This window comes from Chiloscyllium plagiosum, chromosome 31 (genome assembly GCF_004010195.1).
Source record: "Chiloscyllium plagiosum isolate BGI_BamShark_2017 chromosome 31, ASM401019v2, whole genome shotgun sequence".
Lineage (NCBI taxonomy): Eukaryota > Metazoa > Chordata > Chondrichthyes > Orectolobiformes > Hemiscylliidae > Chiloscyllium > Chiloscyllium plagiosum.
In genome coordinates this window covers 40,701,384-40,720,966 of record NC_057740.1, presented here as the reverse complement: position 1 = coordinate 40,720,966, position 19,583 = coordinate 40,701,384, and the positions used below count along the sequence as shown (strand labels likewise).

At 46.3% G+C, this 19,583-nt stretch overlaps 1 protein-coding gene across 1 annotated transcript in view; it reads right to left on the bottom strand.

Moving 5' to 3' along the window:
- Positions 1-3,768: 3,768 nt before the first annotated feature.
- The window catches only part of LOC122565469 (DNA ligase 1-like), a 55,592-nt gene continuing 39,777 nt past the window's right edge, over positions 3,769-19,583 (bottom strand). The window contains exons 4-7 of the mRNA XM_043721475.1: positions 15,352-15,448; positions 13,795-13,906; positions 5,854-5,954; positions 3,769-5,376 (exon numbers count right to left, since the gene is read on the bottom strand). Of these exons, the coding sequence (XP_043577410.1) occupies positions 5,855-5,954; positions 13,795-13,906; positions 15,352-15,448 (309 nt within the window). The 3' untranslated portion in view covers positions 3,769-5,376; position 5,854. The remainder of the gene's footprint in view (positions 5,377-5,853; positions 5,955-13,794; positions 13,907-15,351; positions 15,449-19,583) is intronic.

Below are 19,583 nucleotides of genomic sequence, written 5' to 3'. Positions count from 1 at the left end.
ATTCCTGATGAAGGGCTTTTGCCCGAAACGTCGATTTTGCCTGTCCTCGGATGCTGCCTGAACTGCTGTGCTCTTCCAGCACCACTGATCCAGAATCTGGTTTCCAGCATCTGCAGTCATTGTTTTTACCTCATGTGACTTGGCCAATATTCTTTATCTCATATGCTGTAGGTAAGGATGCCCTGAGGCATGGTGCATTGGTGAAACCGAGCAGAGGCTACGGCAACAGATAAATGGACAACTCACAACAATCTACAGACAGGAGTGTTCCCTCCCAGTTGGAGAACACTTCAGCGGTCCGGGACAATCGACCTCGGACCTTCGAGTGACCATCCTCCAAGATGGACTTCAGGACAGGCAACAACATAAAGTGGCCGATCAGAGGCTGATAGCCAAGTTTGGTACCCATGAGGATGGCCTCGACTGGGACCTTGGGTTCATGTCACAGTACAGGTGACCCCACTACACTAGAGAGACCGACAGAGAGACAGACACTCTTACAGACCCTCTCTTATACACCCACACTACCCACACTCTCACACGCATTCTCTCATAGACTTATACCCCTTTTCACTAACTCACTCACTCACACTCTCTCTCTCTCACACACACTCTCACACACTCACTCACACACACTCACACAAACCCACACACACACACATATACAAGTTTGTGGGTTGAATTTGTACGTGCAGAATTATATTTTATCTTGCTCAGAAACTGCATGAATCCATGTAAGATTCTGTAAATCCCTTTTTTTAGATTAGAATCAGTCTGAACATTGGGGCACAGACAGTCTCACACAGGGCACCTCACACCTTCAGTGCATTATCTGGGCCAACATGGCATCTATCGTTAAAGTTCACTTGAGAATGTAACTTTTAAATGTTCTGTGATTTACATGTGAAAGAACTGAAACCAACATATTCAGACAGACTTAACAAACAATCCGGGATCTTTGTCAACATGTAATTTCAGTTCCATCACACTGTAAACTTTTGTTATAAATTTTTGTCCTACAATCTTATAGTGCACACCACCTGGTGAAGGAGCGGCGCTCCAAAAGCTAGTGCTTCCAAATAAACCTGTTGGACTATAATCTGGTGTAGTGTGTTTTTTAACTTTGTACACCCCATTCCAACCCTGGCTCCTCCAAATCATGACTATTTAGTGCAAGGTTTAGAGACTTCGGGGCAATCCTGAGTTATTGACAACCCCAACAGTGAAGATGCGTTTCTATCACCGCTGCTGACTGAGATAAGCTTGTGTAGCTACTGAACCGCTGTCGAGTCAATGGTTTCCAGTCTGAGAACACTGACTGCTCAGCAAAAATGCTTCAGTGGCTGCGAAATGTTTTCAACCATCCTGAACTGCTGATAGTCATCCAGTGCAGAAACTGACCCTTTGTTCCAACCAGTCCACGCTGACCATAATCCCATACTAAACTAGTCTCATTTGCCTGCACTTGGCCCATATCACTCCAAATGTTTTTTGTTCTATGTACTTATACAAACATATTTTAAATGTTATAACTGTACCCACCCACATCTACCACTTCCTCAGGAAACTCATTCTACCCCCAAACCACCCTCTGTGTAAATCATTTGCCTGTCATGTCTTTTTTAAATCTGTCTCCTGTCACTTTAAAAATATGCCTTCTTGTCGTGAAATCCCCCACCCGAGGGAAAAGACACCTGCCATTAGCCCTATCTGTACCCCTCATGATGTTATAACCTCTGTAAGGTCATCTCTCAAACTCCCAGGCTCCAGTGAAAGAAGTCTCAGCCTTTCTTTATAACTCAAACCTTCCATACCTGGTAACATCCTGGTAGATCTCTTCTGAACCCTCTCCAGTTTAATAACATCCTTCCAATAACAGGGTGACCATAACTGGACACAGTATTCCAGAAGAGGCCTCACCAATGTCCTGTACAGCCTCAACATGACGTCCCAACTCCTGTACTGAAAGGCCTGAGCAATAAAGGCAAGTGTGCTTTTTTCAAAAATCTATTCACAGGATGTGGGCATGTCTGGTTAGCCCAGTATTTATTGCCATCCCAATTGCTTGAAGGGTAGTTAAGAGTCAACCACGTTGCTGTGGGTCTGGAGTCACATGTAGGCCAGACCAGGTAAGGATGGCAGATTTCCTTCCCTTAAAGGGCATTAGTGAATCAGATGGGTTTCACCCATAATCAACAATGGTCACCATTAGACTTTTAATTCTGGATTCTTTGTTGAATTCATATTCTATCATCTTCCATGGTGGGATTTGAACCCAGATTCCCAGAACTTTAGCTGAGTTTCTGGATTAATAGTCTAGCGATAATACCACTAGGCTATTGCCTCCCACCAATGGGTTATTATTAGCCATGCCTTTTTAACCACCCAGTCTATATGTGACACAAACTTCAATGGATTATGTACCTGAACCTTAGGTCCCTCTGTTCTACAGCACTAATCAAGGCCCTATCAGTAATTGTACGGACCCTACTCCCTGTTTGTTTTACCAAAATGCAATACCTCGCATTTATCCAAATTGAACTCCATCTGCCATTCCTCAGCCCATTGACCCATTTGATCAAGCTGCCTTGGTAATATCAGAAAACCTTCACTGTCTATAATGCCACTGATTTTAGTCATGATTTGGAGATGCCATTGTTGGACTGGAATGGACAAAGTTAAAAAAAATCACCCAACACCAGGTATATAGTCCAACAGGTTTATTTGGAAGCGTTAGCTTTCGGGGCGCTGGGAGCATCACTCTGAAAGCTAGTGCTTCCAAATAAAGCTGTTGGACTATAACCTAGTGTTGGGTGATTTTTAAATGATTTTGGAGTCATCCACAAACTTACAAACCATGTTTTCTATATTCTCATCCAAATTGTTTATATAAATGACGAACAGAAACGATCCCTGTGACAGGCCTCCAGTCTGAAAAGGAACCCTCCACCATCACTCTGTGTCCTGCCATCAAGCTAATTAAGTATCGAATTGGCAAGCTAATCATGAATCCCATGTGACCTAACTTTGCTGATAAATTAATCATGCAGAACCTTGACAAAGGTTTTACTCTTATCTGGATTAACAATGTCTACTGCTCTGCCCTCTTTAATCTTTTTGGTAACTTCCTCAAAAAACTCAATCAGGTTTTGCACAAAACCATGCTGCCTATCACCGATCAACGTTTGCCTCTCCAGATGTTTATAAATCTTATCTTTTAGAATCACCAACAATTTATCCACAACTGAAGTCTGGTTTATAGTACTGTATATAAATGTAAGTTCCATTCCTTAGCCACACTGTGTTCACTGTGGCTTTGGTCAAAACCACTTGCCTCCAAATTTCAAAACACTGAAGTCACAGCACTCCCTCAGTATTGATCCCCTCACAGAGCGGCTCACCATCAGCACTGACCCTCCAACAGCGCAGCACTCCCTTAGTACTGACCCTCTAACAGCGCAGCACTCCCTTAGTACTGACCCTCTAACAATGCGACGCTCCCTCAGTACTGACCCTCCGACAGTGCGGCGCTCCCTAATGGTGGCACAGTAATTCTCAGTTTAGATTATGTGATCAAGAGTCTGGAAATGGGCCTGAAAACATCCCATTTCGAATCTGTCCTGGGTCCGGAGCTTGAACAGTTCTGAGAACAAATGTATGGAGTTGGAAAAGCGAGCTGTGAAATAGTCAGTAAATACTCCCCTTGTCAAGTGATTTCCAATACCAAGGACAGGTGTATGACAGTGATGTGAGGAAAATACAAGGTAGGAAGAGCAGAGAAGTTATTTTATTCCAAGATACAAAACGTACAAATTATTTAAGTACATAGTTGTTTTGCAAATTATACTGAATTCATGATTCTGGTTTTCCATCAATAATAAAGAACACAAGCAATTCAGTTTTCTTTTAAAAGTGAAATTTCCAATGATGTAAAAGTCCTGGACTCACTTTTCCAGGAGCCAGTTCTCAATCCCTGGAGAATTCCTGGCTTCAGTTGGATAAATTCACTGATACATTCACTATGTGACCTTCAAGTGATGAAGCAGCTGATTTTTATTTTTATAATTATTTCTCTTTATTTTATAACTAACAAGCTAATGCTGAAGCAAAATAATAAAAGCACACTTTTTTTTTAATGCTGTACGATTTATTTCCCAGTGTTTAACATACTCCATAGTCCACAAGATGAATCTGTATTTCCTGGTGATCCAGCAATAGATAGCCAGTTTCCGAGACCCTGCCAGCATTTTGTAGGGTTTTCGTTATCAATCCAAACACCATTATTTTAATCCGTTGAATAGTTTAAGTGGCTGAATGATCACTTCTGATGAGGAATAGTGATCCTAGCCCATTCTTAAACATATTGCAACCTGTCCCACCTCACAACAGGCCTATGGTCCAAATTCCGTGTGTTGGAAAGGGGGAGCCTATGCAAGTTGGCCTTCCTGAATTGTTCATGTGATGGCCGGTTCACACAAATGGAACATATGAAAAGCAAAGTGATCTGAGGAGCTAGGAACAGTGATTAAAATGCAAGCATTCAAAGCCAGTGTTTTAATGCTGGTGTATATCACCGGAATGGAACACACTAAATTCACCCTTTCAGTGACCGTTGGTAATTGGGCTCTTCATAATCGCTTTTAATTTAAAGTTGGTCCTTGTACACTGTCAATGGGAACCCTAACAAAACAGAAATTAGATGACGAGTTGTTAAGTGAGTAAGGGGTAAAGATAAGTGGTGACCACTGGGGGGGGGGGGATGTAAAAATATCTGTTCCTGACTGTGCTGGAGGGGTCAGTCCATCAGTAAATTGAGTTAAAGTGGAGGAATTGGCCAAGAAACATCAGTCTCCAAGAGAATGGGCAATTGATTGGGGACAGTGTGTCTGTGACTTGCAGGCACTGGGATGGGAGAGACTGCCCGAGAGGCACCAGATTTGAGTTTAGCCCTGGGAGATTTGCCTTGACATAATTCACGCTCAATGATGGAGACTGGTGTGATCACAAACAAGTTTCACAAATTTTTTCATCATTGCCCCCCTACATCATCATCTCTGGGCTTTCTGGGTCTATCAATTGGAATTTAGTTGTTTGCAGAATCGCCTGTGTAAGATTGTTAAACTAATTAATGTCTGCCAATGAATTTCTCTACCAATTAACTCCTCCTTATGACAAGGTTCCTACGTATGATATTGGGTTTCCAGTGAGACACTGGGTTGTTTGTTTTTTGAGCTGGAAATGCCAATGATACACGTTCTGAAATTTGTTCCACCTTGTGTTGGATTGATATCGACCTCAGGAGAGACAATGTACAGAAAACACATCCTTTTTTTCTCTTTTCTTGTAGAAAGGGCAAATCCCATCCATGTACAGATCCTAAAAAAGAAACAACGAGCTTTTAAATCATGGAATCTTATTGAAGGAGGCCAATCAGTCCATCATGTCTGTGTCTATATCAATTCATGTCTTTGAAATAGTTGATTAGTTCCATTTGTTCCTGCTTGTATTATATACCAAATTCCCATTAAGGATTAAGAGATCTGTCGGAATCATTATAGCAAATCACAATGCTATTCAGAGTCTATTTGAGGTAAATCATCTAGACGTTCAGAGTCGAATTGCTTTAAGTCTTAAGGTCAGTCAGAGTTTAATTGCAGAGAAATTTGCAGATTAACAGGAACTTCAAACTTTCAGGCTCCAATGTTAGAGAAAAGACAGAGAAAAAGAACTATCTTTCCTCCAGCTTAGATACTAGTAGAGCACGTAAAGAATGATGGGCATTTACGTGCTCTACTAGTATCTCAGCTGGAGGAAAGATAGTTCTTTGAACCAGCAATTGGTGGGAGCACTTACCTCAGCACAGTAAATTGAAAAACGCAATGGACAGAGCAATCAAGCCAGTGTGGATTCCATGCACTCTACTCGCTTGGCCATGCAGTTTCTGGCAGCCATCTCTATAAGAGGATAATATTTTAGAAAGATTTGGTCTGAACAGAAGCCATTATCAGACAGCACAAAATAAAAAGAACCTTGAATATATTCAGGGGACAACCTTTTCCCTTTAGGGCAATAGTCACCAGAAGAGGCTTTGGTTGTGGAACTAATGAACTCAATGAAAGAAACATGATAGACAGGAATTGATGAGTGATATCCAATAAAGAACAGGGTCATATATATCAGGACATGCAGGACCGGTGGGACATAACTGACCAGTGGCAGAACACGCAAGTATCTCATGACGAGTGCGGTGCTGGAAAAGCACAGCAAGTCAGGCAGCATCTGAGGAGCAGGAGAATCGACATTTCAGGCAAAAGTCGTACATCAGGATTTTTGCCCGAAACACCAATTTCCCTTCTGATGAAGGGCTTTTGCCTGAAACATCGATTTTCCTGTTCCTCGGATGCTGCCTGACCTGCTGTGCTTTTCCAGCACCACTCTGATCTTGACTCTAATCTCCAGCATCTGCAGTATCTCATGACATCTGCCTACCTGTTCTCTAAGATAAAATGTTCCACTACAGAAGGAGGCCATTCAGCTCATCAAGTCTGCACTGGCTCTTTAGCAGGGCTCTCCAATTCATCCCATTCTCATGGGGTCCTTTCTCGTGTTTATTTCTGCAGATAATTCCACTTCATATATTTCTCCAATTCCCATTTGAAATTTCACACTGAAACTGTTTCCAATTTCCATTCAATAAATGTATTTCTACTTGAACTTTCTCTCAAACTTCCCATTACGTTCAGATCAACTAACTTTAGTAGTAACTTTTTAAAAAACTGGAAATCTGAAACTAAAAACAAAGTGCTGGAGAAACTCAGCAATCTGGCAGCATCTATGGGGAGAAAAACAGAGTTAATGTTTTGAGTCCCTGAAGAAGGGCCATTGGACTCAAAATGTTAATAATATTTCTCTCTCCACAGTTGCTGCCACACCTGGTGAGCTTTTCCAGCAATTTCTATCTTCTGGGTAGTTCATTCCACACTTTCATAACCTCTTCTTCTGTAAAGAAATAAGACCAAAATGATGAGGAAGTGGAAAGTGGGTTAATATGTTTGCTGATGACGTGGTGGATAGTGTGGAGGGCTGTTGTAGGTTGCAACGGGACATTGACAGGATACAGAACTGGGCTGAGAAGTGGCAGATGGAGTTCAACCTGGAAAAGTGTGTGAAGTGATTCACTTTGGAAGGTCAAATTTGAATGCAGAATACAGGGTTAAAGGCAGGATTCTTGGCAGTGTGGAGGAACAGAGAGATCTTGGGGTCCATATCCACAGATCCCTCAAAGTTGCCACCCAAGTTGATAGGGTTGTTAAAAAGACATATGATGTGTTGACTTTCATGAGTAGGGGGGATTGAGTTTAAAGGCCGTGAGGTTTTGCTGCAGCTCTATAGAGCCCTGGTTAGACCACACATGGAATGTTGTGTTCAGTTCTGGTCCCTCATCATAGGAAGGTTGTGGAAGCTTTAGAGAGAGTGCAGAGGAGATTTACCAGGATGCTGCCTGGACTGGAGGGCATGTCTTATGAAGAAAGGTTGAGAGAGCTAAGGCTTTTTCATTGGAATGAAGAAGGATGAGAGGCAGCTTGATAGAGGTGTACAAGATGATGAGAGGCATAGATAGAGTGAGTAGTGAGAGGCTTTTTTCCAGGTCAGAAATGGCTATCACAAGGGGGCATAATTTGAAGGTAATTGGAGGAAAGTTTCGGGGAGATGTCAGAGGTAGGTTCTTTGCACGGAGAGTGTTGGGTGCGTGGAATACACTGCCAACAGTGGTAGTTGAGTCAGAGACATTGGGTCATTTAAGCGACCCTTGGATAGGCACATGGATGATAGTAAAATGAAGGGTTTGTAGGTTAGTTTGGTCTTAGAGTAGGATAAGAGATTGGCACAATATCAAGGCCGAAGGGCCTGTACTTTGCTATACTGTTCTATGTTCTAAAATTAATTTTTTCATAGAATCCCTACAGTGCATACAGAGGTCATTTTCCCCATCAAGTCTGCATCGACCCAATGAAGAGCATCCACCTTATCCCTGTAACCCCACATTTACCGTACTTAATCCAGTTAACCTGCACATCCTTGAGCACTAAAGGACAATTTCCCATGGCTAACCCACCTAACGTGCATATCTTTGGACTGTGGGAGGAAACCGGAGCACCCGGAAGAAACCCACGCAGACACGGGGAGAATGTGCAAACTCCACACAGTCAGTCACCTGAGGCTGGAATTGAACCCAGGTCCCTGGCGCTGTGAGGCAGCAATGCTTCCCCCTTTTAAAGTGATAAAGATTTGGATAATTCCAGTATTCTCGCTAACTACTCACCTCCCACCCTCATCCAAATTTCTGACGCCTGAATTCTTGAGTCTGGTTCACCCAGCACCCCCTCTGCTCACTGATCTATGTTGGCTGCTGTACAGTTTCATTTTTCTAATTCTTAACCAAGTTTTCAAATACTTTTGTCATGACTCTGTAATCTGCAGTGACCCTCCACTCCCAGCGATCTCCGCAACCATCCCATTCAGTCCTGGAGCACTGAGGGCTGATTGTCCAAGCTGTATCATTGCTGTTTAGGATTACAGCTGTCAGGGCTCTGTTAGGTTTTTTTGGGTGATTAGGATAATTACTTCATTCTAAATTGTTTCTTTTAGAGCACCGCTACAATGCCGTCTCAGGAATATCTAAATACTTGCGTGTGTATTGTTTTATTCCTTACAATGATTGAGATTTTAATGCTGTTTAAGTACAGTCGATGTTCAGAAAGAAGGAAGTAGATGAGAAAAGGAATCTTAAAAAGGAAGACACTGGCTAATACTAGATGCCTAACTAAACTAAACCAACTGGAAAGAACAGTACAGCAAGTTGAGGTGGCTTTGTTTCCATGGGAATGAGGAATTTTATCAGAATGTGATAAAGAATAAGGGAGGGTTGATGTCCTTATTTCTGATAGGATGAGTGGGAGGCACTAACTATCCTGGATGTTGCATATCTGCTGTGTGGAACATATTCCTTTCTATTCCCACAGCTGCACTGATAATGACTTCAGGAAAACAACTGATCCTGAGGTTTTATTAAACTGAAGGCTGAGCAGAGCCGGGCTGTTTTGGAGGTGGACTGTGTCTGGATTTGTAAAGTAAGGTGATAATAGCAAATACGCTGAAAATGTGTTGCTGGAAAAGCGCAGCAGGTCAGGCAGCATCCAGGGAACAGGAGAATCGACGTTTCGCGCATAAGCCCTGAAACCTTCCTGAAGAAGGGCTTATGCCCGAAACGTCGATTCTCCTGTTCCCTGGATGCTGCCTGACCTGCTGTGCTTTTCCAGCAACACATTTTCAGCTCTGATTTCCAGCATCTGCAGCCCTCACTTTCTCCTGATAATAGCAAATACTTGACCATTAAAGTGAACTGTATTATTATCATGTTTGGAATAAAGAGGGTTCAAACTGACATTGGAAAGAGAAAACTTCAAGACAGTTAGAGAAGGAGCAGGGAGATTGGGGTCAGGTCTGCTTTTACTTCTGGTATAAGTGGGATAAGTAACTTGCACTGAAACCTTACAAGCTTCTCAGATATTGAAGTTATTAAAATATAAGAAATAGGCCAGTCAGCCCCTCAGACTCTCCCTCCCTCCCCCTGCCCACCTCTCCCATTCAACAAGAGCAGGGTGATCTCACTCTGTATCACCTACAGCACCCTGATTGTTCTGGAATCTAATTCCTCTAAAGTACTCTCGGTGATCTAACCCCCACAACTCTCCTGGGTATAGAATTCCAGATATTCAATTCCCTCTGGGAGAAATTCCTTTGTAACATATCACCTCACTTTACGCTGTATAAATGTTCAACTCTTAACTTATAAGCAGCAGCATAAATTCTTAGATTTACTTTTTGCTAAACTTTAATAACCAAACAGTCCAAAGCTCTAGCATTGCCTGTCTAACCCCCTTCACCTCTCTAACCCCCCTTCACCACTCTAACCCCCTTCACCACTCTAACCCCCCTTCACCTCTCTAACCCCCCTTCACCACTCTAACCCCCTTCACCACTCTAACCCCCCTTCACCTCTCTAACCCCCCTTCACCACTCTAACCCCCTTCACCACTCTAACCCCCCTTCACCTCTCTAACCCCCCTTCACCACTCTAACCCCCTTCACCACTCTAACCCCCCTTCACCTCTCTAACCCCCCTTCACCACTCTAACCCCCTTCACCACTCTAACCCCCCTTCACCTCTCTAACCCCCCTTCACCACTCTAACCCCCTTCACCACTCTAACCCCCCTTCACCTCTCTAACCCCCCTTCACCACTCTAACCCCCTTCACCACTCTAACCCCCCTTCACCTCTCTAACCCCCCTTCACCACTCTAACCCCCTTCACCACTCTAACCCCCCTTCACCTCTCTAACCCCCCTTCACCACTCTAACCCCCTTCACCACTCTAACCCCCCTTCACCTCTCTAACCCCCCTTCACCACTCTAACCCCCTTCACCACTCTAACCCCCCTTCACCTCTCTAACCCCCCTTCACCACTCTAACCCCCTTCACCACTCTAACCCCCCTTCACCTCTCTAACCCCCCTTCACCACTCTAACCCCCTTCACCACTCTAACCCCCCTTCACCTCTCTAACCCCCCTTCACCACTCTAACCCCCTTCACCACTCTAACCCCCCTTCACCTCTCTAACCCCCCTTCACCACTCTAACCCCCTTCACCACTCTAACCCCCCTTCACCTCTCTAACCCCCCTTCACCACTCTAACCCCCTTCACCACTCTAACCCCCCTTCACCTCTCTAACCCCCCTTCACCACTCTAACCCCCTTCACCACTCTAACCCCCCTTCACCTCTCTAACCCCCCTTCACCACTCTAACCCCCTTCACCACTCTAACCCCCCTTCACCTCTCTAACCCCCCTTCACCACTCTAACCCCCTTCACCACTCTAACCCCCCTTCACCTCTCTAACCCCCCTTCACCACTCTAACCCCCTTCACCACTCTAACCCCCCTTCACCTCTCTAACCCCCCTTCACCACTCTAACCCCCTTCACCACTCTAACCCCCCTTCACCTCTCTAACCCCCCTTCACCACTCTAACCCCCTTCACCACTCTAACCCCCCTTCACCTCTCTAACCCCCCTTCACCACTCTAACCCCCTTCACCACTCTAACCCCCCTTCACCTCTCTAACCCCCCTTCACCACTCTAACCCCCTTCACCACTCTAACCCCCCTTCACCTCTCTAACCCCCCTTCACCACTCTAACCCCCTTCACCACTCTAACCCCCCTTCACCTCTCTAACCCCCCTTCACCACTCTAACCCCCTTCACCACTCTAACCCCCCTTCACCTCTCTAACCCCCCTTCACCACTCTAACCCCCTTCACCACTCTAACCCCCCTTCACCTCTCTAACCCCCCTTCACCACTCTAACCCCCTTCACCACTCTAACCCCCCTTCACCTCTCTAACCCCCCTTCACCACTCTAACCCCCTTCACCACTCTAACCCCCCTTCACCTCTCTAACCCCCCTTCACCACTCTAACCCCCTTCACCACTCTAACCCCCCTTCACCTCTCTAACCCCCCTTCACCACTCTAACCCCCTTCACCACTCTAACCCCCCTTCACCTCTCTAACCCCCCTTCACCACTCTAACCCCCTTCACCACTCTAACCCCCCTTCACCTCTCTAACCCCCCTTCACCACTCTAACCCCCTTCACCACTCTAACCCCCCTTCACCTCTCTAACCCCCCTTCACCACTCTAACCCCCTTCACCACTCTAACCCCCCTTCACCTCTCTAACCCCCCTTCACCACTCTAACCCCCTTCACCACTCTAACCCCCCTTCACCTCTCTAACCCCCCTTCACCACTCTAACCCCCTTCACCACTCTAACCCCCCTTCACCTCTCTAACCCCCCTTCACCACTCTAACCCCCTTCACCACTCTAACCCCCCTTCACCTCTCTAACCCCCCTTCACCACTCTAACCCCCTTCACCACTCTAACCCCCCTTCACCTCTCTAACCCCCCTTCACCACTCTAACCCCCTTCACCACTCTAACCCCCCTTCACCTCTCTAACCCCCCTTCACCACTCTAACCCCCTTCACCACTCTAACCCCCCTTCACCTCTCTAACCCCCCTTCACCACTCTAACCCCCTTCACCACTCTAACCCCCCTTCACCTCTCTAACCCCCCTTCACCACTCTAACCCCCTTCACCACTCTAACCCCCCTTCACCTCTCTAACCCCCCTTCACCACTCTAACCCCCTTCACCACTCTAACCCCCCTTCACCTCTCTAACCCCCCTTCACCACTCTAACCCCCTTCACCACTCTAACCCCCCTTCACCTCTCTAACCCCCCTTCACCACTCTAACCCCCTTCACCACTCTAACCCCCCTTCACCTCTCTAACCCCCCTTCACCACTCTAACCCCCTTCACCACTCTAACCCCCCTTCACCTCTCTAACCCCCCTTCACCACTCTAACCCCCTTCACCACTCTAACCCCCCTTCACCTCTCTAACCCCCCTTCACCACTCTAACCCCCTTCACCACTCTAACCCCCCTTCACCTCTCTAACCCCCCTTCACCACTCTAACCCCCTTCACCACTCTAACCCCCCTTCACCTCTCTAACCCCCCTTCACCACTCTAACCCCCTTCACCACTCTAACCCCCCTTCACCTCTCTAACCCCCCTTCACCACTCTAACCCCCTTCACCACTCTAACCCCCCTTCACCTCTCTAACCCCCCTTCACCACTCTAACCCCCTTCACCACTCTAACCCCCCTTCACCTCTCTAACCCCCCTTCACCACTCTAACCCCCTTCACCACTCTAACCCCCCTTCACCTCTCTAACCCCCCTTCACCACTCTAACCCCCTTCACCACTCTAACCCCCCTTCACCTCTCTAACCCCCCTTCACCACTCTAACCCCCTTCACCACTCTAACCCCCCTTCACCTCTCTAACCCCCCTTCACCACTCTAACCCCCTTCACCACTCTAACCCCCCTTCACCTCTCTAACCCCCCTTCACCACTCTAACCCCCTTCACCACTCTAACCCCCCTTCACCTCTCTAACCCCCCTTCACCACTCTAACCCCCTTCACCACTCTAACCCCCCTTCACCTCTCTAACCCCCCTTCACCACTCTAACCCCCTTCACCACTCTAACCCCCCTTCACCTCTCTAACCCCCCTTCACCACTCTAACCCCCTTCACCACTCTAACCCCCCTTCACCTCTCTAACCCCCCTTCACCACTCTAACCCCCTTCACCACTCTAACCCCCCTTCACCTCTCTAACCCCCCTTCACCACTCTAACCCCCTTCACCACTCTAACCCCCCTTCACCTCTCTAACCCCCCTTCACCACTCTAACCCCCTTCACCACTCTAACCCCCCTTCACCTCTCTAACCCCCCTTCACCACTCTAACCCCCTTCACCACTCTAACCCCCCTTCACCTCTCTAACCCCCCTTCACCACTCTAACCCCCTTCACCACTCTAACCCCCCTTCACCTCTCTAACCCCCCTTCACCACTCTAACCCCCTTCACCACTCTAACCCCCCTTCACCTCTCTAACCCCCCTTCACCACTCTACCCCCTTCCTCTCTCTACATTTCTTTCTTCAGCTCGTTCAAATCAAGCTTTTGTCTTAAAATTTCCTTTAAGTCTTAGAGTCCAAACTTTATTAAATAATGTTCCTGTAACGCCCCTGTTGAGATGATTTACTACAATGAAAGGTGCTATATAAATGCAAGTTGCTGTTGTTGTCACTCACCTGTCCAGCCGACATTGCCTTAACTCTTCTCCTGCTGCCTTCAGTTTGTTATTCATTAACTCCTCCTCCCTGTGACATCGGTCAGATTGTTCTTGGCATTTCTTGATTTCATCTAATCAACAAAGCCAGCAACATGGAGAGAAATGAGAAGAAGGAGTACCATTTTTTTAAAAAACTAATGTCTTTCACCCCGAGAGCAGGGGTTCAGATCTAAATCAAAAACCACGTTGTTTGTACAGGTGTTACCAAATATTGGGTTTCCCATTGCTACATCTGGTTGTTTTAGTTGTATTAGACACAACATGTTAGAAACAGATCCACTCTCATGGTGAGATCATCAGGATGGTTAGCTTTCTCCTGTGTCTAACCCCATGTTGTCCCTGTCCTGGGAGTGTTTGATGGGGGGACAGTGTAGAGGGAGCTTTACTCTGTGAGTGTTTGATGGGGATATGGCATCCCACATTCATAAAATATTCTGTGTGCAACACTAATAACATAAAGGAAATGACCAAAAGTATTTGTTATTAACTGTAAAAATGGAGCAAATCTCAATTGGTTTTAATTCCAATCCTTCTGTCAGACAAAAGGTTGCAAAAGGTTCTTGATATATAGGAGCTTGTTGCTAGGGGATAAATGGGAACCAAGAGCACGATGTGTTGTTAGAGTTAATGCTGTTCTTTATGGGATGTGACAAAAGGATCAGGTGTGTAGACCCATGCTGCTCTGTGAAGGCTTTCTGTACAGAACACAAACATATCGATGGGCTCGGTTTGACAGTGTTTCATGTGGACTTACTCACACTCCAGAAATTTCCCAAGTTGGGAATTTGCCAAATTAAAGAAGGAAGATTCAAAATTTCCCCAAACTTCAAAAAAGAGGAACTTATTTTTCAGTAGCAGCTTTTATGGTCTCAGCATTTCTGAAATCATCTTAGAGTCATAGTCATAGAGATGTACAGCATGGAAACAGACCCTTTGGTCCAACCCGTCCATGCCGACCAGATATCCCAACACAATCTAGTCACAGCTGCCAGCATCTACAGCCTATTGGGAGTGTAACTGCTGTCGCAAACATGCACAGCAAACAGCAGTGAATGAAAAATGTGCTAATTTTACTGGTCAGAGTGTCAGGGATGCTTCAAACTGGAGCCAGGAGATGTAAGAGTGGGCACGACAGCCTTTAAATGTTGGAAACCGAGACGCAGCTCCACTAGTAATGCAGCCCCTCGAATACTAAACAGAAGAGGCAGCCTGCAGTATACGCTCAGACCCATTGACAGAAACTTAAACCCAAGAATTTCTTCTTCAAATTCTATTGATAGAATTGATATTGAGATGATTAACTCCAGCCCGGGGAACTGACCAAGTAACAGTGGGGAGTGTGGTGAGGACAGGGCTGGGGGTTTCCTGTTATTGTTAAGTCACTGTTTCAAGAGGAGACGCCATTATTCCAGAGAAGGTGAGCCACAAAGCCCACATTTCGAGAATGTTTCCACAAAGGTCCCAGGCAGATACACCCGTCACCAACATAATCATGGAATGTCTGAGGACAGCTAACCATCCAGTTGTTGTTGTTTGATGGTGAGGTTGTGGTTCAGCTGTTCAAGCTCTTTCATCCTCTTCTCCAATTCTAGAATGTTCTCATGCTGCCGAGCCTGCAATATAAACATTCATAAGTCAATGGGCGGTTAGCGAAACATTGGACTTATCACAAATAGTGATCTTAGAGGGGAGAGGTATAACACAGTCTAATTTGGCACAGTCAGGGACAATTTATTGGCGGGGACATTTCTTCAGATAGTAGCACAGAGATCACGTACCAGTCTGGGGGAGGGGAGCAGGGGAATGAGAAAACAGGGCTGGGCTTTACTTTCTGAATTTGAAAGGTGGCACCTGAATCAGTGAGGCCCCCTCCTCGGACTGCAGTACCAAGGGAGTGCTGCACTGTCGGAGGGTCAGTGCAGAAGAAGTGCCGCACTGTCGGAGGGTCAGTGCTGAGGGAGCGCCTCACTGTCGGAGGGTCAGTGCTGAGGGAGCACAGACTGTCGGAGGGTCAGTGCTGAGGGAGCACAGACTGTCGAAAGGTCAGTACTGAGGGAGAGCCGCACTGTTGGAGGGAGTGCTGAGGGAGTGCCGCACTGTCGGAGGGTCAGTGCTGAGGGAGTGGGCACTGTTGGAGGGTCAGTGCTGCGGAAGTGCCTCACTGTTGGAGGGTCAGTGCTGAGGGAGTGCTGCATTGTCAGAGGGTTAGTGCTCAGGAAACACCACACTGTCAGAGGGCCAGTGTTCTGGGAGTATTGCACTGTCGGAGGGTCAGTGCTGAGGTAGCGCCTCACTGTCGGAGGGTCAGTGCTGAGGAAACACCACACTTTCAGAGGGCCAGTGTTCTGGGAGTATTGCACTGTCGGAGGGTCAGTGCTGAGGGAGCACAGACTGTCGAAAGGTCAGTACTGAAGGAGAGCCGCACTGTTGGAGGGAGTGCTGCACTGTTGGAGGGTCAGTGCTGAGGAAGTGCCTCACTGTTGGAGGGTCAGTGTTAAGGGTGTGCTGCACTGTCGGATGTGATATATTTCAGATGAGATGAGCCCGCTCTATGCCCTCATGTGAATGTAAAAGATTTTAATTTGGGGGGAAAAGCAGGGAGTGATGGGTGATGTTTTAGCCCAGAATTATCTCTTAACGTAGACAGTATTATAACTGATTGTCTGCCAGTTGTCACAGTGCTGGTTCAGAGTGTGGGATCTTGCTGTGCACATTAGTGCTGTTGTGTTTTCTATATTGTGATGGTGAGTACACCTGAAAAAGTACTCAACTGGCTGTGAGTTACGTTGGGTTGTGGAGACACTTTTGAAAACAAAACCAAAAAATGTCCGTACCTCTCTCTTGATTAGTTTGGGAAAGGTTAAAAATTCCCTCCTGGAATTTGAGGGAGATTCCTCTGCTGCACGCTGACTCTCTCAGTCCCTCGACCTTCCACACAACAGTTCTGGAGAAGAGTCATTAGACTCAAAACGTTAACTTTGTCTCTCTCTCTCTCTCTCTCTCTCTTTCTCTCTCTCTCCCTCCACAGACCTGCTGAGTTTCTCCAGCACACTCTGTTTGTGTTTGTTTCAGATCTCCAGCATCCGCAGTTTTTTTTTAAAACAATTTCGGAGATTGGTCAATGTTTCCTTTCCCGATCACTTTCCTGTGAGTGACTCTGACCCAACATGGAGTTGTGTCTGGGGGTGTAGGAATGGACACAGATTGCAACTCCCTGCCAATCTCTGGGACTGATTTGAGGACACTCCCTGGGAATTGTTTTCACAGTGGAATCATCAAAAGTTACAAACAGGGAGAGCAAGCAAGTAGGGCAGCCTTTATTAGGAAAAAGTAAGGATTGATGAAGGGCTTATGCCTGAAACATTGACTTTCCTGCTCCTCAGATGCTGCCTGACCGGCTGTGCTTTTCCAGCTCCACACTTTCGACTCTGATCTCCAGCATCTGCAGTCCTTAGGAAATCTGCCATCCTTACCTGGTCTGGCCTACATGTGACTTCAGACCCACAGCAACGTGGTTGACTCTTAACTACCCTCTGGGGCAATTAGGGATGGGCAATAATTGCTGGCTTGGTCAGTGACACCCACATCACGTGAATGAATATGAAGAAAATCTCACTGAGTTGGTTGCCAAATGGTCATTCAGAAGATGAGGGTGGGGTCTGTCAGTCCCGAACTGCTGTCGGCCAGAAACCTTCACCGTGTGGGATACAGTCACTCAATGTGATTCCCCCCGAATTTGCCAATAACTGATGTGTGAGCTCTCAATGACAGTGGGCCAATCAGACACCTTTGACCTTGAAGGAACAGCAGGATCCCCACTGAAAATGGAAACAGGCCTCTTTTGTACAACTTCTCCCGAATCACAGAGTCAATATGGTGTAGAAGGAGGCTCTTCGGCCCATCATGCCTACTTGGTGACAATCTTCTGCCTTTACCCCCAAGTTCCTGCACCCCATCTCCATCGAAAATCTCACACCACTTCCTTCAAAACTTCAATTTAGGAATAGTCCTTGCAGCTTCCACCAGCTGGGCAGTGGGGGACAGTAAGAGTCCACCACCCAACCCCACCCAGAGGGTCATTGTTGTCAGGCAGCAAGCAAATGGTGAGGCCACTCAGCCCATCTAAATATTCCTCAGGGTTTCCCAGGGAGCTCCATCGGCGCCTTGCTGCTTCTAGGAATCTGAGGCGTGGAGGGAAAGGTGACAGCTGGCCTCCTTCATTTGGCTATAAGTGGTTTTTGCCGGACCTTACCCAGCATCCTGTGCCCAGTTAGAAATGCTCTGGAACCAGACTAAGGCCAGTTGGAACTGATGGGGGCATTTTTAATAATAAAGGCAACAACTCACACAGATCAATAACTTAAAAACAGAAAACACTGAAAATGCTCAGAGGGTGTGGCAGCTCTTTTGGAGACAGAAATAAGCTTATTGTTTTGGGCTGCAATCTTCTGCAGAGTTTTAGTCATATTTTTAGATGTACCTTCCTTTGTTTCCCCTCAACATTGTGGCACAGTGCTCCGGGTTCCACTCCGAGTGCAATGTCGCAGGAATTTGATCGCTTATTACCATGGATACTTACCATTTCAAGAACAGCAACGAGGTAACAAGACAAAATGAGGGCAGGAAGAACAAAGCTTCAAAACTCAAGGCAAAAAGGGCTTGTGTTCTCGAGAGCTTTGAAGAATGAGGGGTCATTTCATTGAAGCATACAAAACCCTTAAAGAGGTTGACACACTTGATGCAGGTAAGGTGTTTCCCTGGTTAGGATGTCTGAAACTAGGCATGGACAAAGTCAAAAATCACACCACACCAGGCTAGTCCAAAGTCTCTCTGCGTAGTCTGTGTTGTAGGTTGATTTGAGTGGGTTCGTGATCCGTAATCCTTTTGGGATCTTTCCTGCTTTCCTGTAGAAACTTGATGTCTGTGTCGATACGTGTGATCTGCTTGGAGATTCTCCCTACTTTGAGCTGGCAGTTAGTGGTGTCGATGGTAGTTATGATGTGAATGTGTCGGTGTTGGACTGGGGTGGACAAAGTTAAAAATCACACACCAGGTTATAGTCCAACAGGTTTTGGTCCATCCTGGACTATAACCTGGTGTTGTGTGATTTTTAACTTTGTACTCCTCAGTCCAACACTGGCACCTCTAAATTAAAACTGGGGGTGGGATATTGCAGTTTAAAAATAACGGAGAAACCACTTAGAATATTTGGAATTCTCGACCATGCGGAAGCTCAGTCTTTGAGTAAAAGACATCTTTGAGTACGTTTACGATAGAGTTTGACAGACTTCTGATGACCAGTGGCATATAGGGTCATGGAGATGGGGGTGAGGATAAGGATTGAAGTGTTTGATCAGCCATGATCATTTTGAATGGTGGGGCAGGTCTGATGGGCTGAATGACCTAGTCCTCAGTTCCAGTGTGTCTATAGTTGCCCTCGTAATTAATCAGCACATTGTAGTGAAGCGGGGGTCAATCAGAGCAAAGTGCATCTTGCTTTTCCTTTTCTCAGTTAATCTGTAAGTTCAAACATGTCTCTGATAAGGATGCAATCAGAACTTTGATCACAGCAACTCAACACCCATCCTATCATCCACTCCAATTATCTTCTTATCATTGCTAACTCAGCCCCATCTCCCATGGAGGAGAAAGTGAGGGCTGCAGATGCTGGAGATCAGAGCTGAAAATGTGTTGCTGGAGAAGCACAGCAGGTCAGGCTGCATCCAGGGAACAGGAGAATCGACGTTC